At 40.7% G+C, this 23941-nt stretch overlaps 1 protein-coding gene and 1 non-coding gene across 2 annotated transcripts; both read right to left on the reverse strand.

The window, feature by feature from the left end:
- Nucleotides 1-799: 799 nt before the first annotated feature.
- On the reverse strand, nt 800-22762 carry CRCP (CGRP receptor component). The gene is made up of 6 exons (XM_056506665.1): nt 22501-22762; nt 19123-19159; nt 17706-17804; nt 15509-15603; nt 7620-7677; nt 800-1847 (listed from the first exon to the last, which is right to left on the reverse strand). Exons 1-6 carry the CDS (start codon nt 22506-22508, stop codon nt 1704-1706), a joined length of 441 nt encoding a protein of 146 aa, XP_056362640.1. The 5' UTR covers nt 22509-22762; the 3' UTR covers nt 800-1703.
- TRNAG-GCC (transfer RNA glycine (anticodon GCC)) lies at nt 22705-22775 on the reverse strand. The gene has a single exon. It is a non-coding gene; the product is annotated as a tRNA-Gly (tRNA).
- Between the last annotated feature and the right edge of the window lie 1166 nt (nt 22776-23941).

Below are 23941 nucleotides of genomic sequence, written 5' to 3' on the forward strand. Positions count from 1 at the left end.
CATCTGCAGAGGGCTAACAGCTGTTAACATCTGGAGCTGATCCTGACAGAAAGGTTCACTCCAACAAGTGAGGGAGTTCCTGCATCCTGCACAGAACCCCACACAGCTGCTGGCAAAAATCCAGCCCAGCAACAAATCAATTCCCAAGATGGAGCATCCAGCTTCAGGGATCTGTTGAGTTCTTCTTGTTGGCTGAAGATATTTACAGTCTGCTCCCAGCTGCTTTTGATATGTTCAAAACAAATTTCAATAATTTCATTTTAGGAAAGGGCAGATCAAAATGTAAACACCACAGCCCAAGGCTGCAGCCTGTCAAACAACATCAGTGGCTGCTGTGAATAAAAATGTAGATTTTAAAATTAATTACGTGTCTTTCCATGTTATGATCCACTTATCTCTCATTTTCTTTCCCTTTTGGAGAGAAAAATATAAATTGATGTATCACAAACCCATCAAGGACTTTCCCCCTTCAACACTAAACAAACCCAGTCTAAATGTACCTTTAGTCTCCAGCCTTAGAAGGTATTTAATATATGATAAATTATCTTTAAGAGGCAACAAATATACTTTTTCAATCATTTTCTTTCCTCTCCAGACATCAAAGAAGCTTAAATACCATGGAAACAAATATGACAAATCCCCCAGCCACTGGAATTTATCAGTCCCTTTCACACACTGCACAACTGAAGCTCAAAAAGCAGAAATTCTCTGCATAAAAGCACAAAATAAACCCGTGACAGAGCTGAGGGGGGGAAAAAAGTCAGATATTGTGATTTGATCTCGTCTGAAAGTCACAAAATTCCCAGGATGTACTTAAAATTTTATTTCTATTTCCAGTACATCATAATAATTATAAAAGAACGGTCTGCAGCCACAATTTAAACCAGTGGCTGACTTTGTGTGGATATTCACACACAAATGATTTATTATAATCACAAAGGCTTTCAACATGAAATACTTGATCCTGAAATCCTTCATTAGACAATAAAGCTCAGGAAATTCTGCTTCATCCAAGCCTGACTCTCATTTTTCCAAACCAGATCAAGAGCTCAGTGTTGCCTCATTTATTCCTCCATCACAGGAGTGCCTTTTCTGGGTGTAAATATTGGAATAAATGTTCAGAGGGCAAAGAGACACATCAGTATTCTGCTGTTTGGGCACTCACAGCTTTGATTTCACAGCTTCACCCCCCCAGAATTTGCTCAATCTGGATCTCTTTCATTTAGAAGGGACTATCAGACATCCTGGAGTTGCCAGCCTTGAGTTGATCCTCTCAATTCCATGGTGCCAAGATTTGGGAGTGCCTGGCCAGACCTCAAGGAGCTCCTCTACATCCCTGCTCTGCAGAAAGCCCCAAAATTGGCTTTGCACTGCTCTGGAAGCCACCTGGGCAACTCCAAAGCTCCTGAAAGGAATTCTCATTGCAGCCCTGCTGTGTTGATTCTGTGGGGAATGGAAAAATCCCCAAAGATGCTGAGCCCCAGCACTCCTCAGGCTGCTCCACTCTGGCACTGCCACCCCTGTTTGTGACAAAACACCCAAACAATAGTGTCCATTTCCCTGCTTGCTTGTGAACAATTGGTCCCTCATCACCTCCAAATCATCAAAATTTGAATATATTTTACAGTTATGCCCAACACAGGATTGAACTGGTATCAAACCCAGGCTAACAGCAGCTGGATCTCTTCTGGAAGTGCTGCCTCCTATGCCTGGTCACCTTTGTCCTCTGTGGCCATTGCTGAGTCTCTGTGCTGCTGCTCTGGATCCCCTGGCAGGATGGTGGTCACTGTCTGCAGGAGGGACTCGATCTGCTCCTCTGTCAGCCTCTCCTCGCTTTCTTCCACCATCTGCAGGTCAAAAAAACCCCACTGGCATCATTAAATCCACACTTCCTCCCTCAGAGACAAGGACTCAGCTCAGCAGGCAAGACTTTTTGTCAAGACACAGCCTGAGCTCATCACAAAAGCATTTTACAAAGCAGAACTCTTGGAATATTTGGAAAAAACAAGAAAGAAGCCCATTGTTCACCACAACAATTGGCACTGTGTAATGAGATCCTGCTTTCCTTGCAGCAAGGAAAACACCACCCTGGGAATAGCCTGGTTTATCCTAAAGCCTCTCTCAATCTCCACATCCATGTCCTGAGCCAGGCTTTTCCTTCAGCTCACATGCAGTCCCACCTTCTTCCCAAATTTCTGTGTTTTCATGGGATATCCTAAAAGGGATTCCCTGGACCTTGGCATCTCATCCAGTACCTACACAAAATCATCAGCCCATAAAAGAAACCACCTGGGATTTGCTTGGACTGGGAGATTCCTGGATATAAAGACATTTAAAAGCTCTGAGCAACATCAAAAACACTGTCATGAATCAATTGCACGATTCCATCACATTAATTAGGGACCTACTCCCACTGTGGAGCTGTGGCAGCTTTTATATCATTGCTACCAGTAAAACAACTGCCCTAATTTATAGGCAGCTGTTAAAAGGGAAAAAAATCTTGTCAGAGGACTGGAAAATCAAGTCAGAACTCTTCGAACACAAATGAAACCAATTAGGATTGTGGGCTTTGAGTTTTCTTCTTTTACACCAAGTCCTTGAAAATGGCCTTTGAAGAGGAGTGATTTATAGTAATGCTGGCTCCAAGTCCAGGCAGGTTTAATCAGCTCTAGCTGTAAACTGCAGCTCTTCAGATGCCTTCTGAAAAGCAGAGGGGCAAGTTCAATTCATTTTTGTTTTTCTTCAGAGTCCTCTGAGCCCTCTCTGCACAATCTGATCATCTTTCATCAGCATCATCCACAGATCTGCACACACACAGAATCCACTCCTCAGCAAAGGCACAGAGTGAATTCCCATTTGTAAATGACTTTCTGGGGACCATCCCCATCAAAGGATGAAAATCCCTGGGGAGTGGCTGTGAGCTCCACAGCTACTGTAGGACATGCCCTGAGCAGCAGCCCTGGCTCTGCTCCCCAGCAGCTGCTCCACTGCACACCCTGTGCTCACACACACCCCAAACCCTCCTTCCCTGCCTGGGACAAGCCCTGGCAGCTGATTCCTGCCAGGCAATTCCCACAGGGAGTCATCTCAGCACACCTTGCAGAATGAAGTGTGGAAGTGAAAGATGTCCCTGGAACTAAATGTTCTTTTAGTTCTCTCCCAGCCCAAACTACTCTGGGATTGTGATTCCATGATCAAATCTGCTCCACCCACTCCTTGGTGCCAATGCTGCTGATAATTCACTCCTCTGCACATGACCTTTGCTATTAAATTTCACAGGGGATTATCAGCCTGGCTTTCAGGCTGCATTATGGGGTTATTCATTACTGGGACACTGGATTTTCAAGGTGGGATAGGTGCTGCACAAAGAACCAGCCCAGGTGCTCTGGACACCTGGCTCACTCCAGGTAGGATGACTAAACCAAGGTCTCCCACATTTGTCACCATCCCTCAGAAAATCAGCACTTGCCCTTGTTTAGATTTGATTTATTACATTACATAAAGTCCAACACTCTTCCCATTTTAATTTTATCTGTATCTCCTCTCCCTTTTTTTCCCCTCTACATTCTCCTTGCTCTGATGAAATCAGAACTCAAATAAAAACCAAGAATTTCTGAGCAGCACCAGCTCTTAGCAACTCCTGATTTTAAAGCAGAACATGTGAATTCTAATCCCTGTTTTCTTCCCTGCTCCCCAGTGACTCCAGATGAGTAATGCCCCAACTCCCAGTATGAACAACCCCACTGATGTCATTTTTACTGGCACAGCACAAGCACAAATTGCAGGGACAGACACAGCAGCTCTGGCAGCCTCAGAAATGCCAGAAATGAAAGAAAATCATCTCTGGTGTTTCAGATGCTCTGGTGCTCTAAGTGATGTCTCATTAAAATGTTGTGAACAGCATTTTTAGAGATGCCAGGCCCTGCACTGAGGAGGGGATGGAGCTTCCAAATTCCCTTCTGCTGACAGATCCAGAGGGAAGGAGGAATTCCTTCAACTGCTGCAGCAAATTCACCTCTTGGTGCCTCTCCAGCAGCTCCCAGGAATCACCAAGAGACACAAACCAACATTTAGCAGGATGGACTGACAGCATCTTAGCCAAGTTGATGCTTCAGCCTTATTTTGTTGTGATATTATTTGAGATTTCAAAGGATCAAAAGCACAAACTGTAAAAATCAATTTTTTCACTCTTTCAAGAAGTGAAAAAACAGCCTGAGCCTGATTTATGAAAACATAAGCAGTGAGGAAGCAGCAAAGCAACAAGCCAAAAGGAAAAATTCAGAAATTAAGCACAGACAGCACACAGATAGAGGCAAATGAAACTGTCCTAAAAGAAAACAGATCTCAGGGGGAACAGGAGGTCACTCAGAGGCTCATTCTACATTCAGCAGGTGTTCTCACAGCCTCCTGATTTACAACTGCAAGGCAAAACACCTCTGATGCTGAGAGCACCAAGAAATCTGGTGCTGAGAAGAGAAATGAGGTGCAAGAAGAGGCAAAAAAAAAAACAAATGGATTCAGGTACCTCCTTTTCCAGCAGCAAAAAAAAAATATCTCCAGCAAAAAGCCCTGCACTGGCTGAAAGTGCTCCAGAGCCAGACTGAGCCCATAAGCAGGCAGGAATGCAGAGTTTATAGGAAGGAAAACAAAAATGCAAATGTTTGGAGGGAGGGGATGAGCTCAGATGTTGATGTTGGCAGTGCCACCCAGCCCAAATGGAAACATTTCCCCTCTCAGATGATGCCACGTGAAAAGTTTGGGGTATTTCTGACCAAAGTGCTGCTGGGCCTCAGCATCTGGAGATTTGGGTGAGGAGGAGAAGTGGGCAGTGGGACAGAAATACAGTTTATGCATAAAAAGCCCCCTGATGTCACAAATAATTCTCATTGCTGCTTTTCAGCATTCAAGGCTGTGCTGCCACTAAAGAACTCCAGGGGTTTAGGAAAAATTGCTGCCCAACACCAAAGTCACTCACAAACACACCCAGAGTCTGTTACCTGTGAAATGTGATCATTCACTCAGATCAGGCCTCACTAATGATTTCTATTTCACCCAAATTTGAGCAGTTTGTTATTCAATTTCCCCTGCAATATATACATTAAGCCAGCAATGCTCCCATTTAGTTTCCACAATGTTCTACATCATATCAAAGAAGGAATCAGGAAAACTTTCTAAATTAATGGGCATAAAATTCTCCCAGCTCAAACTCAAAGCAGCACATTCCCCCTGCAGCTCAAATTTAATTCTCAGCCATTCACAGCCAGCCTATGAAGATAATCCCAGGGATTAAAGTATTTATTCATAAATTAAGGTGCAAATCTATGTTCAGAGTGCCATGGACAAATGGAAGCACAAAAATCACTCAGGACTGTCTAAATTCCTTTTTTCACTCACAAACATCCTTAATTCAAACCATACCTATCCTTTTGTGCTTACCCAAATAAAAGTAGAATTTAAGAGACTTCATCCTCCTCCCTGTGCTGCTTTCAATGCTAATGTTTATTTGGTTTAGTCTCCTGAGACATAACAATAATTCAAGAATGAAGAATAAATAAAGCCACACTGAAGAACCCCAAGGAGTCCTGAAAGAACTGAGAAATTCTCTCAGGATTTGGTAAACAAATCTCAGCATCACAGAACAACCTGTGGGTTAAAAGCTATTGTTTGTTGGAATAATAAACTAAGAAATAAGTTTTTAAATAATCAGTAAAGTACAGTAATAAAGGAAATAGGGGCTCTGATCATTTCCAAAGCAATCAAGCACATAATTTAACTCCAGTGGAGGAGAGAGATGTCTGATGAGAAAATCACTGTTATTTCCTCCTTTGAGCAGTGATTTGAAATTGCTCAGCACCACCACATTAATAGGAAAAAAGCACATTCAAAAAAAGAAATAAAGTAAAAGACTGAATGATTGAATTAATGTCCTTCAGACATAATTAACCAAGGGCAAGGCAAAATACATTGTTGAGAAAATAAAATGTTCAAACCCTCTTAAGATCTTTCCTTTTCCAAAATAATTTTCATTATTATTTTCCAGCATAAAAGACAAAGTAGCAGCCTGGTTATGCACATAATATAAAATTCTCCAAAGCAGAAATACACTTTTAAAAAGCACAAAATTAAAATCTGCTTTTCCACTCAGAGAAAAAAACGTGGAGCAATTTGTTCCTTACAAAAGATGATGCTTCATCTTCAGCATTAAGTAAAGCTGAACCACTCTCATGGTGAGCTGAACATCCCTGACTTTTGATTTCCTCCTTTTGGGAATCACTGAGCCAGGCCCAACATATGTTAAAGATTAAAACAGGTCAAGATAGCTGCAGTGTGTACAGTGTTTTACTCTGTGGGGTAAGAATTTGAATTTCATGCTCCTTTTGTTGCTGTTGGAAAATAAATCCTGCCACAGAGGCTGGAAAAGGCAAAGATGGACAATGGCAGCAATTTCTGCATTAAGGTTTACAAAATGAAAACTTGTGTCTGTGTTCTCTAAGTTTCAACAAGATTATTTAACTTTAACACTACAAAACTTGAAATACCTAAAACATGGCACTCTACAGACAGCTGACTTCTAACAGAAAGGCCCAAAATTCTTATTTTCTTCAAACATGACACAGGAGCAAACTATTTTCAATATTTTATGGGTAGGTAGGATAACAATGAAGGTAGGACAGAAGGTAAGAGACAGACAAAGCCACGCAGTCACCTGAGAGCCCAAAAGAAGATTGCACTTAAAGAAGGGAAGAAAAGCCAATAAAATAAATCTGTCTAAGCATATGCAGCTAACAAAGGGGTGAGACAGGCTCCAAATTGTGGTTTCTGACTAACTTAAAGCCTAAACTGCTTGTGGTGCTGATGGACACTGATCTCAGGCACAGAACACATCACTGATTCCTCAGCTGGAATCATTCTGCTGAGATGCCTCCAGCATTCTCATCTCTGCTCCTTGGTGGCAGAAGAAAAATTGTCCTACTGGTCCCTCTTGAATCCTTCCCTTTTTTTGCAGCAAAATATGATCCTGTTCCTCCTCAGTCTGGGTCCAGGGGAAGATTGCAAACAGATGTTCTTAATGCAAGAGATCTTTATTGAAATAATATCCTGATTATAACAATCTCTTTATTACCACAGGGGTTTATATTCCTGAGGAGAAGCTTGAGACAGTAGAAGCATCTATTTCTATTTAGTGACAATCCCTCTTTACAGATGAATTATTCTTGAACTGACAATGGCTACTTTCCATAAACTCATTTCTCATTCTGCATTTACTGCTCATTTCTTTATAACATTTTTGATTTTAGTGTGAAAACAACCAGGGAAGATGTCAAGAAATGATTTGCTCCACCACAGAGCATTTTTATTAAAAAAAATACATTTTTATTTTAAATACTTTCATAAATCACCTTTAATGACTGCATTGGGCATTTTCCACCAACAGAGGTGGAGAATCTGCCTGAGAGGGCTCTGGCAGGAAGCTGAGTGCATCTGAACCCCTGGATGTAAAATGTGCATAAAGGGATACATTCAATCACTGGCCCATGAGAAAGCAATTATTCAATTGATCTGCAAGGTTAAAGCTGTTTCCAGTTAAGCTTTGAACAGGCCCAGGCATTGTTACTCACCAGCTGGATTTCCACTGCAGTCACAGGCCTGTGGTTCAGCAGCTGCAGTTTTTCTGCCCTGGTAAAAGCAGAGTGGAAGAAAATCCACATTACTGCGTGGTTTGAGGATCCCCTCAATGCCTGCAGTGATGCAAACACATTCCTGACCACTTAGGGATGAAATGTCACTGCCAGGAATAACCCTGGCTGGGTTTGCAGTGTGCCTGAAGGGACAGCATTTGGGTATTTGAATAATTTTGGGACTTTTCTGTGATCAGCCACGCTGCTGTTGGCACCTCTAGCCAAGGTGGGAAGCAGAGACCCTTAGATCATTATTGTGCAAGCATTAATTAACTGCTGCTTTTGTAAAAACTGGGCAGAAATGTTCAACAGCTCACCAGAGATCAAACACTTCTGCTCTGAACACACAACCACAAGAACAATTTTCATACCTAAGGAGTTACAATCCCATCAAATGGCAGCAACTTATTTATCCTTTTAACTCATTGTAAATACAAAGTTCCAGCAGGGAACTACAATTTGGAAAAAAAACCTAAATCTTGGCATCTATTACAATTTATAGGGCATCTTTAAAGCACATTTAAACTGATTCTGGAGGGTTTTCCCCTGGGGGTTTTTAGGAAGGAAAACTCTCAGCTTTTAAGAGAACACAGATTGCTCCATGTTTACAACCAACAATTTCTGTGTGTCTGGAGATACCTCAGAGATATAATTTCATTTCAAATGGCCTCTGCCACTGGCTGCTGGCTGATCCAGCTAAAATGTCCATTTTGATCATCACTTTCAGCTTCAGAAGAAAAGCTTGTACATTTTCAATGCAGCATTTGTGAGATATTAACAATTCCTAACAGAAAGCTCCAGGAAATCCTCCTATTTATTTATTCATTTATTTTTTGTTTATTTACTTATTTATTAATTATTAGTTTGCTTTGTTTTTGGAGAGCCAAAATAAATTTCCAAATCCTATTTATTTATTTATTTATTTATTCATTATAAGTTTGCTTTGTTTTTGGAGAGCCAAAATAAATTTCCAAATTTTATTTATTTATTTATTTATTTATTTATTTATTTATTTATTAGTTTGCTTTGTTTTTGGAGAGCCAAAATAAATTTCCAAATTTTAATTAATTAATTAATTAATTAATTAATTATTAGTTTGCTTTGTTTTTGGAGAGCCAAAATAAGTTTCCACTGATGATGATGATGATGTTTTCCTTTGTTAATCACTCCAATCTATCTGGTGTTTCCAACAGGAGGCTATGGAGAGCATGGCTGGATTTTGCTCTGAACTCAAAGCACTTTATTGGCAGAAAGATGAGGTGTTTATGATTGCTGCCATCTCCCAGTGTCATAAAAACCAGGAATAAAACCCCAATAATGACAGGAGATGAGCACTCAAATCCTTCACATGGAAAGCAGGGATTTAAGGAATCAATGAGAGCTGAAACTCACTCGTGTAAAAGCCAAGCTAAAGGCAGCACTGCCATGCAGAGCTGGGGAAAAAACATTAAATAATATCTTTACTGTATAAAAATCTGGCCAATTCAGCTGGATTTTGGAAAGATTTTTTCCTCCAGAGCTGGGAAATCCCTGCTTTGGTGCCTGATGGAGGCACAGAGCTGCTCTTTGCTCTGCCAAGCAAGTGTTGGTGCCTCAGTTTCCAGGGTTCTCCAACAGCTCCTCTGAGGATCCTCCTTATAAAAACCTCCTTCCTCCTCCTTCCCCCCCAGCCCTACTTACAAGGAGACTGTAATGAATTCATATTTTACCCACACTTTTTCTCTCACATGCCACTTCTGAGATCAGAGCCTTCTCAAACAACTCTTTCTTCTCTTTTGCACAAGGCACATCCCAATCCTGCAGCTCCACCACCCCTCCACACAAAGCACATCATTTGACTTCTATTCAATAAATTTCCTCATCTTCTTCTTTTCAAAGTAATATCCTTGAAATTCCTTGCCAGCAAAACTCCAGAGACAAATAAAGAGCATCAAATAGCAAAAGCCATTTTATGCCTGAGCTGAAGAATGCAAACCTGATTTATTCAGAGCTATTTTTCAAGCAGGTAGAGCTGTGTTTATCACAGGAAGATTAGTGGCACAGCAGCAAGCAGAAATAAATTAACACCAATTACACATCCTGACTAAAACAATCAATTAGTGCAACTGCTCATGTTTCCTGAAGAAATAGAGGGCACAAAAAAAAAGGTCACCTCCCTAAGACTTTTTGCTTATAAGCCATGAACATCACTCCAACTCATTAGGGATAGACAGAAATTTTTCAGTCAGGCCAAACAGATCCTAAAAGCATCACTTTCAGGGTATTTGCAGTTTTAAAAATGTGTACAGAAGAATGAGGGAGAACTTACAAGTGATTAACACATTCAGATGTGTAATCTGAAGGATTTCATGGCTGGTTTTGATCAGCAAAGCTCCCTACTGGAAAATGATGCAGAGCAACACAAAGGAATGAGCAGCAGGGTGCAAAAAAATCCCAAAAGCTGCATAAATGCCATATTTTATCTAGAGCTGCTAGTGCAGCATGAGCACGAATTAACACCCAGACATAAGGATCTTTAGACATGCTAGTATGTAATTATGGTAAACAATGAAAGAAACACTCCCAAAATGTCTCTAAATTTCATTTATTAGGAAACTGGATTGCTCAGCCCTAAGCAGCATAAGGCAGAGGTTTGAATACCCACAGCACCTTTTTAAAACTGATGCCAAAAACTGACTGCTGGGACCAGGCTCTGTGTGTGATCCCAAAAATTCACTGCTGGGATCAGGCTCTGTGTCTGATTCCAAAAATTCATTGGTTGGATCAGGCTCTGTGTGTGATCCCAAAAATTCACTGCTAGGATCAGGCTCTGTGTCTGATCCCAAAAATTCACTGCTAGGATCAGGCTCTGTGTGTGATCCCAAAATTTCACTGCTAGGATCAAGCTCTGTGTGTTATCCCAAAAATTCACTGCTAGGATCAGGCTCTGTGTGTGATCCCAAAAACTGACTGCTGGGATCAGGCTCTGTGTTTGATCCCAAAAATTCACTGCTGGGATCAGGCTCTGTGTGTGATCCCAAAAATTCACTGCTGGGATCAGGCTCTGTGTGTGATCCCAAAAATTCATTGCTTGGATCAGGCTCTGTGTCTGATCCCAAAAATTCACTGCTGGGATCAGGCTCTGTGTGTTATCCCAAAAATTTACTGCTGGGACCAGGCTCTGTGTGTGATCCCAAAAATTCACTGCTAGGATCAGGCTCTGTGTGTTATCCCAAAATTTCACTGCTAGGATCAGGCTTTCTGTGCACCTGGAATTTCCTGTCAGCACACACACAAATTAAAACCTGAATAACCACAATTTTATCAGAGATGAGCTTTAAGCAAGGCAACCATGCATTAGGACCAGCCCTGATTGCAAGGTTTGGCTTGGGCACAGACCTAAGCCTGAATTTAGTTCATGCTCCATTAAATCTAAAAAGTAAAATTAACTTTTTCCAGCTCCCATGAATTCATCTTTACACTTCCTACAGCATGTATGGCACGCTGATGCTCATTAAATAAAAAGGGGAACTGTCCCATTCACCCAAACAGGAGGTGAAGAACATTTTCAGCTTCACTGCCCCCAAACTTCAGCATCTGCATTTTCCCTGCCCTGCCTGGATTTCAGGAACAGTTTGGAACATGAAAGCTGCTCATTCAGGAGGAGAATCCACACAAAGATGAGTGACAGTTGAAAGCAATTTTCTCACATAAAAGCAAGATTCCACTAATCAGAGTTAATGGGCTGTGCTGCAGACTTGCACAGGACCTGTGTGCTGAGAAATCCCAAAATGGCAATTCCTGCTGTGGGGCTGAGCCTCAGCCCACATCCTGCAGCTCTGGGGCTCAGCTGCAGCCAGCAGCAGCTTTGCCAGGATGGCTTTGGGGACACACACACAGCTCAAAAACACACACAAAATCCTGTGCAGTTATGGGGAGGAAAATGGGTCTGAGCTCTGTATGAGGGGAGAGTGCTGGAGGAGGGGAAGATTTTCAGTTCCTATCCTAAAAATCCTAAAAAACGTTTCTACAAGACAAAAATCACCTCTGGGTCATGTTCAAGATCACAGACAGAACACAGCACATTCCTACATTGATGCATCCATTCTAAAAAATAATATTAATACTTCCATGCTCTTGTGGAAATTCAGATAAAATGCACCATTTCTGTCAGCACTAACCAAACTTTTGCAGTTTGTATTTGAACCAAAATCCTCCTGTGTGTGTTGGTATTGCCTTTTTTTAAATCTGATGAACTCCCAGAGTGTTTTTCCAGCACGAGGTCTGGGTAAGGAGACAACAGTGCCAAGATCCAGCACAAAAACCCTTCAAACATCTGTGCCTGAGCACAGGCAAATTTATCCTCAGGAATGGATGTTTGAGAGTTGCTAGGAAAACCATGAAGTAACAGCTGGACACACAACCAGGGGTTTTATTCCTGCTGGAAATAGAAATCCCATGGTCCATGGCAACTTTTAATGCCTGAATCCTGAGCACAGGGTCTGGCTGAGGGAGGATTTTCCCTGAATGGGAAATCACAGCCCCAATGGGTGCTGTGATCCTCCACAGGGATTCCCACTTCAAAAGCTGAGAATAATATTTTAAAAATCTCTAAATGATGCTGTTGTTCAATCAGTACAATCCTGACTTGCTGTTGAATACTTCATTGAGAAAGATCTGGAGGGACACAGAAATTACAAAGCAAATCCTTCAGCCTTTAATATTGCAGAGGTTTGTATCTGCTTGTAGTTTTTGGCAGTCATGAGGGAAAATACTTTCTAAAAGTACTGAAGATTTGCAGCTCAACACTTCCTGAACTGTGTTGATTTAAAGACAATAAGGGCAATGTTTCTGAACATTTTTTTTCAAATTATAATAATATGCAGTGATTGGAAATCTGGCTATCCCAAAATTAGATCCAAGATGGGCTATCAGTAACAGGAAGGAGCACAAGTAGAGCCAGTTTTCATTGAACTATAATTACAGAGCTCCAGCTTAATAAATGTTCTTTTCATGCAATGCAATTCTCTATACCTTACAAATATGAAGCCATTCCAGCACTAAAACTGGAAAATTAGCTGCTAGTGGCAAATTCTATTTCCAAGTACAACATGGCTCACTGAACTGGAGCTTCAGCCAAAGCTTGAGGCCTCAACAAGGTAATAATAAAATTCATTATGTGGGTTCAGAGCTCTAGTTTTTAAAAAAAAAATCTCAGTTCTCCAGTTTGAATTTTACCAAAGTAATGATTAAAAAACATGGGAAAAACTGTTTACCTCACCTTAACTATACCAGTGAAATATCTGAGTTTGCTCCATTTAGCAAGGCAGCTTTCTGAAATTACTCTGGAATATTTGTTTGCATATGTTGGTGTTGAGTTTTAAAATCTGCCTTTTAGGAAACTTTTTTTGTGTCTGTAACACTAATGAGACAAATCCATCACAAAATGGATGCTGGCCTGTTAACCTGGTATTCTGAGTGGCAAAAATCAGTGACAACAGAAGGATTTGAGCTTATTTTCCAGGAACTGCAGAATTTGCCAGAACTATGTTATCAGTTCTCTAACTAGAGCAGAGACATTACATGCAGCCTGAAATCCTGCAGGATTGTGGAAGGAAAAATGAGAATTCCTGAGAATTCCCTTGATTGAAAGCTCTGCTGTGCTCAGCTCCTGGTGTTTCCCTGGCTGCTCTCTGCTCCCAGCTGGGGATTCTCCAACCACGAGCACAGCCTAGTGCTCAGGACAGGGAATGGCACAGCCCAAGGCATGGCTACAAATCCTGATCTGTAAAGTCCTTGCACCAGGAAATAGGCTCAGCCTAATTAAGAGCATGAACAGGCTGCTTGAAGCAGTCTGGGGTGATGGGGTGTTGCTGACCCTTTAACCAGACTGAATTGTCTGAGGACAGATCCCAATTAACACAAATAAATCTAATCAGCCACTGCAGAGAGCTGCTGCCAGCACAGTGTCTGACCAGCTAAGACAGCACATTTTGGGTGCCTTACCCAGAAGGGAAGCAGCAAAGAGAGTCTGGAGCTCATTGCTCTTGGTGGGAGGAAAGGTCATCACAGGGATCATGCAGGCAAGGTCCTGGAAGAGCAAACAGTGCAGCTCTCTCCTCTCCAAGGGAAGGAAGCTCTCTGGCAGACAGCTGGGATGGAATCCCTGAACACCAGCTCCATCCCACAGAATGGAAACCATCAAAGCCTTTTTGTTTAACAAGAGAAGCAGTGTTGAAATGACCTTGGTTAGGCACCAAAGGGCAGCTCCAAATTGCCTTGGAGGTGTGGCTGGTTGAAGTGCTTTAACCCAAAGTGCCTTCAAGAGTAACTGCACCCCTGTGCTCCCTGTGCCTGGGTTTTATTCTGTAAAGCACATGGCAGAGTTGGGAAGTTCTGTACCAGGTAAAAGAGGGATTAACAACAAAAAGTTGTACAGGATGCTCACAGAACAAATCTGAATGCTGACTGAGTAAATTTGTTACCTACACCACTGGCTGGCTCTTCACTCTCATCCTGCTGCCACCATGCACAAGAAATGATTTGGGAATAGTTCCCTTGCTTCACTGCCTCAGGAAAAGGGCACACAGGATGATACCTAACCCCAAAGGCACCTTGGAGCACCCATAAAATATTTAACAGTCCCAAAGCTCATTTAAAGCTTGGAACTATTCCAACCTTTCCAGCTCACTGAACAAGCAGGTGTGGGAAGGTGAATATTTGGGTAGATCTTCTACAAAAGTGCTGGTTCTTCCCAAAGTGGTGCCCTGCACAGACAGCAAAGCTTATTTCTCTTCAAAAAGGGCTGTTTTACATTTCCACAAGGAAAGGATGCTCACTACTACTCAACAAATCTGTTTGCTCCAATTTTAAGACCCTCTCAGTGCCGTATTACCACCTATTTACACCTCTATTTTATTGCAGAGTATTTTCTTTTCTCCATGCTTCAATACCTCCAGAAAATAATTAGGATACATAAATGAGTCTCCTGCTGTGTAAATGAGCTACAGGAGGGTTAAATACTGACTCACTGACCTGGCAAAGGAAACACTCCAAGCACAATTCCAGGACAGAATTCCCAAGGAGCAGCAGCCCTTTGTGCAGAGCTGCTGTGCTGGATGTGCTTTCTGTAGAGAGGGGGCACTGAAACTCTAACAAAAAGCTGACAATCTGCTTTCCCTGCTCTGGACAGACTAAAAAATTGCCCTGAGCTCTCACTGTGCATTTTGTGGCACAGCCAAATGAATGAAAAGCCTCCTTCCCAAAGGATGAACTCCTTGGGAATAAAAGGGAATAAAAACACACACAGTGTCTACCCAGCATAAGCTCCTCCTCTGAAGTGAAGGAGGAGTCATTTAGGAGCAGCTAAATATTGGGTTTTTTCTGCTTTAGAAGTCAGAGGAGTGATCAGAGCTATCCAAACAAGCTGATTCCATTTCTATTTACATCAGGCTTCACTCCTACTCTGCAGAGCTCCAAGAGGATTTTGTGCCTCAAGACCAGACTCACAGCACTGCCAAAGAGTCTTGAAACTGCAGAGGAAATCTTTTCTATTCCAGGCAGAACTTCCCAAAGTAACAACTGGATGTTCAGCTTCACTGGGGAAGAGGGAAGGTTGGTGGATACAATATTTAAATAACTGAAATGTAGATCTCAGAGATCCTGGACAATCAGCACATAAAGAGGAGATGGAAATACCATGAGTGAAGGAAAAGATGTTTGGCTGAGCATTTAAATAATGGCAGAAAATACTTTAAATCCATGAATCAGATCATCACACTGTCTACAAGGATCATTTTTTCAGAATTAATTGAGTTTTTACTCCTGTTCAAATGCACAGTTCCACTTACTTGGTTAATTTATGGTCTTTCATTGCTACCAGGAACTCCCTGACAATCTCAGGACTCTGGTACCTGCAGGGTGTTTTTGAAATGTACTTCAGTGTCTGCAAGGGACAGAAAGAAAATAAGTATTATTTCACACTTATTACTTGTTTTACCAGTTGTGTATGGAACAAGTACTCAGTACAAGGACTCTGCAAAGTCTCCTCAATCCCAAGGAAAATTGGAAAATCAATTCAGGTTTGGAAATCAACTTTATCTGAGCTGTTCAAAGCCCAAAATTGCAAATTAAAGAATACAGGAAGGACTGAGTTTTAGCTTGCCTGCTAAAAAAACCCCTCTTGCTGTTTGTGACAAACATTTGCTATCTTGGTTTGCTCCTTGTTTGGTTTTTGTCTTTTAAAAGCACAGAAGAAAGTTGAATTCATCCTTAAACCCAAGTTTTTATGTGCTCAGTGCCAGGAATATTCTCACTGCCAGCCCAGAAATTCCTCTTTAAGATCTCTAATCTATCCTTGTTTTTATTCTTTATCTGCATTTTTGGCAATTTAAAGTTGATAGAAGCAGATTAACTGGCTTGTTATGAAATCCACAAGGACATTTTGCTATTAAAAACTAATTGAGACAATTAAATTTTGATCAATTTCTTTCATGTAACACCCACCAACCTCAAATTACTTTGACAGCAGATGATTCATTTATTTGCTTTATTTAAAATAACAACATTGAGCAGGTGGATAATGGAATTACATTACACAAAGTAATCTGACCTGAGTAAAAAAATCAATTTGTTGATAAAATAACCCACAAAAATTCTAGTTCACAGCTGACTATTCACTGGAAGTGACTTAAAATCTTCCTAAATATTTATTGTTGCTTGAATTAAATCCCAAAATGAAGAGTTGGAAATAATTATAATTTATTATTCCTTTCTTTAAGCCCTGTCTGACCTTTCCAGATAAAATGAAGCTGTGATCACCAACAATGATTGAAATGAAATTATTATATTGTCATGTAATGTAATTATTTTCTTTTCCAGATTCGTTTCTTTTTGGCAATTTCAAATCAATGAAAAAGCCAAAGAGAAAAACCAAGCTCCTTTCATGGAGTTACTTCAGTGCCAATGGATCCAAGTCTGCAGGGAGCTTGTGAAAAAATCAAAGACAATCCTGTAAAAATCAAATTCTGCTTTTCTTTCAGTCAAATATAGAAAATACTCCCAGAATTGACACCAGCTACACCCCTAAGCATCCTTTAGGCATTGAACATAGAAAATAACAAAGCAATTCAAGATTTCAGGTGCATCCTGATAAAATTGACTTACAGGATCTTCCTCAGCTGTTTCCCAGAGGTGCAGGAAGAGACTGTCAGTCTCCATGAAGATTTAATTCCCATTTTTGGTAAGCCCCTATTTTGTTGAATGCAAGGCTTAGGAATTACAACCTCTGTACCTTTTTCAAACAAAGCCAGAACTAAAACAAAACCAAAGCCTGGGCCAGATCTTATCCACATGAGGGCTCAACAGAATTACTCATGCAAGCAAAGGCAAAGTCATGGTGCTGCTCATGCAATTCTCCAGCACACACACAATGGCTCTCACTGCAAGGCTCTGGGAAGTTGCTAATTTATTTTAAATGTTGGTATTTGTATTATAATATTTTAGAATTCCTTCCCAGCAAGTGATGAAATGCTTATTCCCCAGCTGGCATCCAAGTGATGTTATCTGTACTGTGGTTTGGCTTTTCTTTGGATCAAAAACCAATTTAAGTTATTTGTTTTGGCTGGGAATTATTAATTTAATTATGTTAATAAAAAAAAATACCAAGTAATCTGTGCCTCAGCTTTGAAATCATCATCTTAATTATCACATGAGGTGATATAGATTCATCAGATGATAGCAAGCTCTGCACTGTTAAAAGGATGGAACACTTAGAAGTTTAAAAAATCCTAACAAAACTAAACAGTTGAAAACCAAGGGGTTTGAATTTCTGAAATCCTTTTATAGATTTCAAAACCAGCAACTGCCTAAATCTGCCCTGACAGCACAGTTACCCTACAACCTGACCACAGAAAAGTGGCAGATAAAACATTTTATTATGGTTTGAATTAGGGGAAATTTGATACCAAATGATTAATACACAACCCTAAGGATGTGAATTATTGCAGCTTGAGCTAATTATAAATGGATTTTCCCAGTGCTGCTCACCTCATACATGATTGTGTTCAGATTCTGCTGCCCAGAGCTCTGCTTGGTTTTGCCACTCTCTTTACGCTGCTGCTTGAGATCAGTGAGTAACTGGTACACCTAAAGGTAAAAAATAAAATGTTTTAGAGCATCTGAGAGCACTGAACCTAAAAATATTCCAGCAGGAAATCATACATGAACAGGAAATTTCTATCAGACAAAAAACAATAAATGTGTGGCTGTTTTGGTGGATGGACCAGCAATTGAAATAAGAAATGGATATAAATTGTTTTTAATAAGGATGTAAATTGCTGTTTAAAAGCTGTGAAAAAAACCAACTATATTTAAAAACTATTTTAAACAGATGAATGGAACTTTATTAAATGTTTTACTTCAGGCTTTGCAGTAATCCAGAGTCAATACCCAGAGCAAAGCAACAGAGCACTTCTCACTGTTCATCCCCTCATTTTTACTTGGCTTCACTCAAGATCCAGCCCAGAGAATTTTACTCACAGTAGCAGAGAAACAACAAACCAAACATTTCTACACTGTGAGAAATATGAACATAATCAGCTACAAACCCTCCATTACCTCACACTTCCATGGAAAAGGAACACCTGGCAGTGCTGAAACCTCAAACTCAGGCTGGGAACTTTGACAACAAACACAGAAGGACAAGAAGCTCCCAGAAGTGCAGGGATGGAACTGAGTGTGCAAAGCCTCACCTGGATTTACAGAACATGGGCTGTGCCAGTGGAACTGCAAGGGGAAGTGGAGCAGATGGAAAGGTGGCAGTAGTTGGAGGGGAATCACTGCTTTGAAAAGCAGTATTTGCTATTTTTTCCACATGTTTTTAACAGCCAGGCACTGAACACCATCTAGGTATCATCTATTTCTCAGAGGAAATTTTAGAGAGCTCTTTCCAGATGCCTCATTAACACTCACCAGATGCCTGCTCTGCTGTTTGCAGACAGATGCAGCTCAGGACAAAGACTGAAGATTAATTTCAGGATAGAATGAAACAGCTGCAATAAAAAGCAGCTTCAGCAATACAATAACACAGACACCACCACTTGGGTTATTAAAACTGTTCCAAAAATTCTATTAATCAGCAAAGAAAAATATTTCCATTACCTGGCTTAAATTAAACCAACAAGGACAAAATATTTCTTTCTACCCTCCCTTAAAATGAGAAAAAAAAAAAAGCCTATGAAATAATCTCAAGACCAAACAAACAATACTACACTACTCATTACTAGCAAAACCATTTCCAAATCTTTAAAAGGTTTTTCTTGAAAACAAACCAAATGCAAGGAAGAGCAAATCCCCTGCAGGTTCTGCTGATTACCACTGCCAGGTTTCAGCTTCCAAAGATTATAGAAGGGACTCATGACAGCTTGAAATTGCTGCTTTAAAAGCAGAATGAAGACAAACTTACCTCAAAGTTACTCAGCAATGCAGCATTTGCATCTTTTCTAAAAGGAAAAATGGAAACAATTAATTATGCTCCAAATGAAACTGTTTTGAAGCTTTTCTTTGCCCATTCACAGACACATAAAGTTTAAACAAAAAAAAAAAACAAAAAACAAAAAAAAAAAAAAACAAAAAAAAAAAAAAACAAACAAAAAAAAAAAAAAAAAAAAAAAACAAAAAAAAAAAACCACAAAAAAAAAGCCCCAAGATATCTTATTTTGGTGGTTCTACAACTACCATCTATGGAAAAGATTTTTCATGCTGACAGTAAAATGATGACATAAATATTGAGTATATTTTGCAGAGTTTGCCCAATAAATCATAATACACTTGTACAACACACTCCTTTCACTCAGTCACCCTATTTTACTCACCCAATTTCACACACTCAAACCAAATTGCTTTGCTTCCTCCTTAGAAAAAATGCCTGATTTTATTCAAAAGAAGGACTGATGGGAAAAATAATTCAGATTACAAGCACTATTTTCTTTCTCAGTCAAGAGCACCCTGAGTATTTTAGTACCATGGATAAGTGTGTATGTGTAGAGACACAAATAGGACTTCAATTTTTATGTGTTGTACTGAGTGAATAAATACCAATTTATTGCATTTCCTCTTTATTATTTTTCCCATCTTGATGTGCCTGTTCCTATATTAGAGAGGCAAGGCTGAGTTTACCATTTCCCACTTCCTCAGTCCCCACTGAGCAAAAATCCTTATCCAAGGGTGGCAGGGTGACTGCAGAGCCAAGCACACTGTGCCTTTATTCCTCCTGGGTATTGTAAATTTATATATTTAAAGTAAAAAAGAGGGAGAAAAACTGCCCCAGACCATCCTCTGTTCCCTGAACACCACATTCTGCTGAGCAGTCAGTAGCCACAACAACAGAAAGTTTCCATACAAAAGGAAAAAAAGGCCTTTCTCAGGTCTGTGCAGCAGCTTAGGAAAAAGAGAAAAAACAACAAAAAAGGTACAATGTGTTGTTAAGCACCGCCAACGGCCTGAATAGAACTGTCACGTTCATCACTTTCAAATGGTAAATGCATCCACAAACTTCCACAGGTTCTAGCATTGTTTTTAAATGAAAAGGACCTTCTAAAATACGCTGAGATGAACTTCAACTTCCATTTCGCTGACCCGAGTGAAACTTCAGCAAGTGAGCTCAGGCACGCATTAGTTTTTCATTCATGTTTTACAAACCATATATAGCTTTTGTTGGGAGGTAAATGCAAGTCTTCAGAATGTTTGCATTCAGCCGGGCCCTACAGAAATCCCCGCGGATCAAAGACATTCTATAGGGAGAATTACGTATGGAATTCTTCGGCTGAAAGAGTGTGGAATAAATCCATGGCCATGCAAATAAGGCTGCGGGATCAAAGGTTAAGAATGAAATTATTGAAGACAACCGCTTTCCTTTTTCATTCCAATCCGTTTTGCCATTCAGAAAAATAAAATTTTTTTCACCCTCACTTCGAGTCAGTCTCGAATCTTCAATAGTTCTGTTGAAATATCAAAATTATCAACTGATCAACGTTTGCAATAGAAATAAAATTTCCTTCAGTCCTGACTCACAGCTACCAATTTTACAATCAGGAAACAAGGAATTCTGAATGATGGATTCTAATGTATATTTGTAAGCAGTCAGCTCAACACTTTGCTTAATTTTTATGTTATTAAGACTTAAGAAGAAAGGTCAAAATTGTCATGGTAACACCAAAAAGATAAACACTTTTCAGACTCTTTAAATGGCTAATATTTGCCCAAATTTTAGTCTAAACCAAAATACTCTTGAGTAGGGCTGCATATATAAAAAAATATCTTAGTACAGGGCATCACACCTTTACAAATATCACAGACACTTCATATTTTTAAGCCTGCTGCTTCACATGTGTTGCATATTTAAACCACACAGTTTTCTGAGAGTTCTTTTCTGTAATTCTAGTAAGAAATACGGAATAATTCTGGTAAGAAAAATCCATAGTAAGAACTTGGAGAGTTGCAAAACTTTCTTTCCAAATCAGGCAGAAGGCAAAAGAAGATTAATAAAAACTCAGTGGGTATATAAGAAGCATCATACATTTTTATTAATATTATAAAAAGCATCTTTCTCAGTGTACAACAGCCAGAACAGCTCATTTCTCTGCAGGCTGTTACTTGCATTTAACACTGTCATACAAACCTGTACTTCAGCAGATATTTCATATTTTTTATCAACACAGCAGAGATTTAATGATAATAAAGCATCCCTGGATGGCTGCAGGAGCTCAGTGACTTTGGGGGATACATCCCACGAGTGGCCTTACCCATTAGAGAAACTAAAATTACATGAAAAATAGAAAATATAACCAACTCCAGAGAACTTATGAAATTTTTAAGCTTAAATAGGTCAAATCCTATAGTTTTGTGTCTTGGTAAGAAGGCCTGGTGTAAGAGCCCTGAAATAGCCAAAATTCTGATTCTATTACTATGTTTGCAATCGCTGGCACAAACTCCTCAGGTTTTTTCCTTCTCCAGCATTTCCAGCTCCTACACAAAGCTCAGGGGATTAAAGAAAAATTCGCATTTTGCTTCTTCCAGGGCAGAGGGAGCGGGAGGCGACAGGAGGAGACAGGAGGGGACAGGAGGAGACAGGAGGGGACAGGAGGCGATGAGAGCAGGGCAGGATTTTATATAAAATAAACCCCTCAGACATTAACCATAAGGCCTAAACTCACTTCTGAGGGAGCAGAAACTCCTCAGCGATTTATTGTACACACACACCCTCACGCACAGCCCGCCATGATGTACCCCCAGCCCCAGAAGGGGACGAGAATGGGATTGACATCGCCTTTCCCCCCAACAGCTTGTCCAGCAGGATTTTATATAAAATAAACCCCTCAGACTTTAACCATAAGGCCCAAACTCACTGCTGGGGGAACAGAAACCCCTCAGCGATTTATTGTACCCGCACACCCCTCACGCACAGCTCGCCATGATGTACCCCCCACCCTAGGAGGGAACAGGAGGAGACAAGACAGGGATTGACATCGCTTTTCCCCCCAACAGCTTGTCCAGCAGGATTTTATAGAAAATAAACCCCTCAGACAGTGACCAGCAGGCCTGAACTCAGTGCTGGGGGAGCAGAAACCCCTCAGGGATTTACTGTACCCGCACACCCTCACGCACAGCCCGCCATGATGTACCCCACGCACACACCCCACATACAGATGTACCACAGAGCTGTACCCACACACCCCATAGAGTTATACCCCAAAAAAACCCCACTGAGATGCCCTGCAGCACCCCGGCGGGGTGGCTCCAGGCCCGCCCCTGCCCTGTGCTCCCCCCTCAGGCCTTTCCTTACACCTCCATCTTGTCCTGCCCGGCGCGGCCTCCCCGAGGATCCTCCCGCTACCCCCGGGCAGCGGCGGGACACGGCGGGGGAGAGAACGGCGGGGAGAGAAATGGTGCGGCTGAAGGAGGATGTGCCGGCCGCGACGGAAGCGGAAAAGGAAGGAGAAATAAGGAACTCAAAAAAAAAAAAAAGGAGATACGGAAAAAGACCAACTGCATTGGCCGGGAATCGAACCCGGGCCTCCCGCGTGGCAGGCGAGAATTCTACCACTGAACCACCAATGCCGGTGATGAAAACTATGCTTCCCGCCGCAGCATTTGAACATGTATTAGACTAAAAAAAGGGTGTCATTTTTGTCCGAAATCAGCTCCAAATTACATCGTTTTTGGTGTCATTAGCTAATTTTCCCATTCGCTAATTTTCCTGTTAACTTGACAAAGGCAAGACAGCATCGCGAAAGTACTTTCAAATCAAATCAAATAAATCCTTGCCCATGTGCGGGTACTGCGAGGCTGAAGAAGCTGTGTAATTTATTCTATTATTTCTCTATTTAGTCTTTTAAAGCACCCGTACATGTATCCAGCAAATTCATCAGCATCCTGTCTTTCCCAGTCCTCACCGTGACTCTTTCCCATCTAAACCTGTTAAATGTTCCAAGAGCCCTTATCATCCTCATTAAAACAGTGATGCTACAATGGGTGCAAACAGCTGAAAATCCTAATGGAACAGCAAGGAAAATTACCTGGCCAAGGAATATTAATTCGTTAATTTTGGCATTATCTCTCAGGGAAAATTTTATATGCAGATACAGCAGCTCTCACTCCCTAAGGAGTGTCATAGAGATATATTTGCTTGTTTACAGCTGGGATTTAAGAGCCTTTTAGGGATTTAGAGAACTGAATTTAGGGTCAGTCTTGTGCCCACAACCTCTGCCTTGCAATTCCAGCACAAAAACCACCAGCCACTTTTTCCTCCACGACCAAACGAGACAAAAATAAGGTTTTTCTTCTCATGGGGGTGTTTCAAATCTTAAATAAATTCAGAGTAATACAAGCAAACTGCAGTGCTTTAGGAATGGTCTCCAGTGCCAGGATGGGCAAGGAGAAGCTCCCAGTTTTCCAGGAACTTTCATCACCAGATACAGAAGTGCTGGGGAAAAAATTAAAAACTAAAATTTAAAATTTTAAATTTTAAATTTTAAAAAGGTAAAGGCTTTTCATCACTTTTAATTTGAAAAATTAAATCAATTTATAAAAAGTTGTGGTGGGCACGTGCACCCCCATCACACACAGATTGTAATACAGATAGAAATTTATTTATAGTTCAGAATCATTTACTGTGGAATAAAAAAAAATTAAATTAAAAAAAAAAAACAAAACAGGAGAGAGGTGTCCAAAGTGAGAGCTGCTGGTGTGGCTCAGGGCACAGGATGTGATGGATGCTGCCCTTT

The sequence above is a fragment of the Oenanthe melanoleuca genome, chromosome 19, assembly GCF_029582105.1.
Source record: "Oenanthe melanoleuca isolate GR-GAL-2019-014 chromosome 19, OMel1.0, whole genome shotgun sequence".
Taxonomy (NCBI): Eukaryota; Metazoa; Chordata; class Aves; order Passeriformes; family Muscicapidae; genus Oenanthe; species Oenanthe melanoleuca.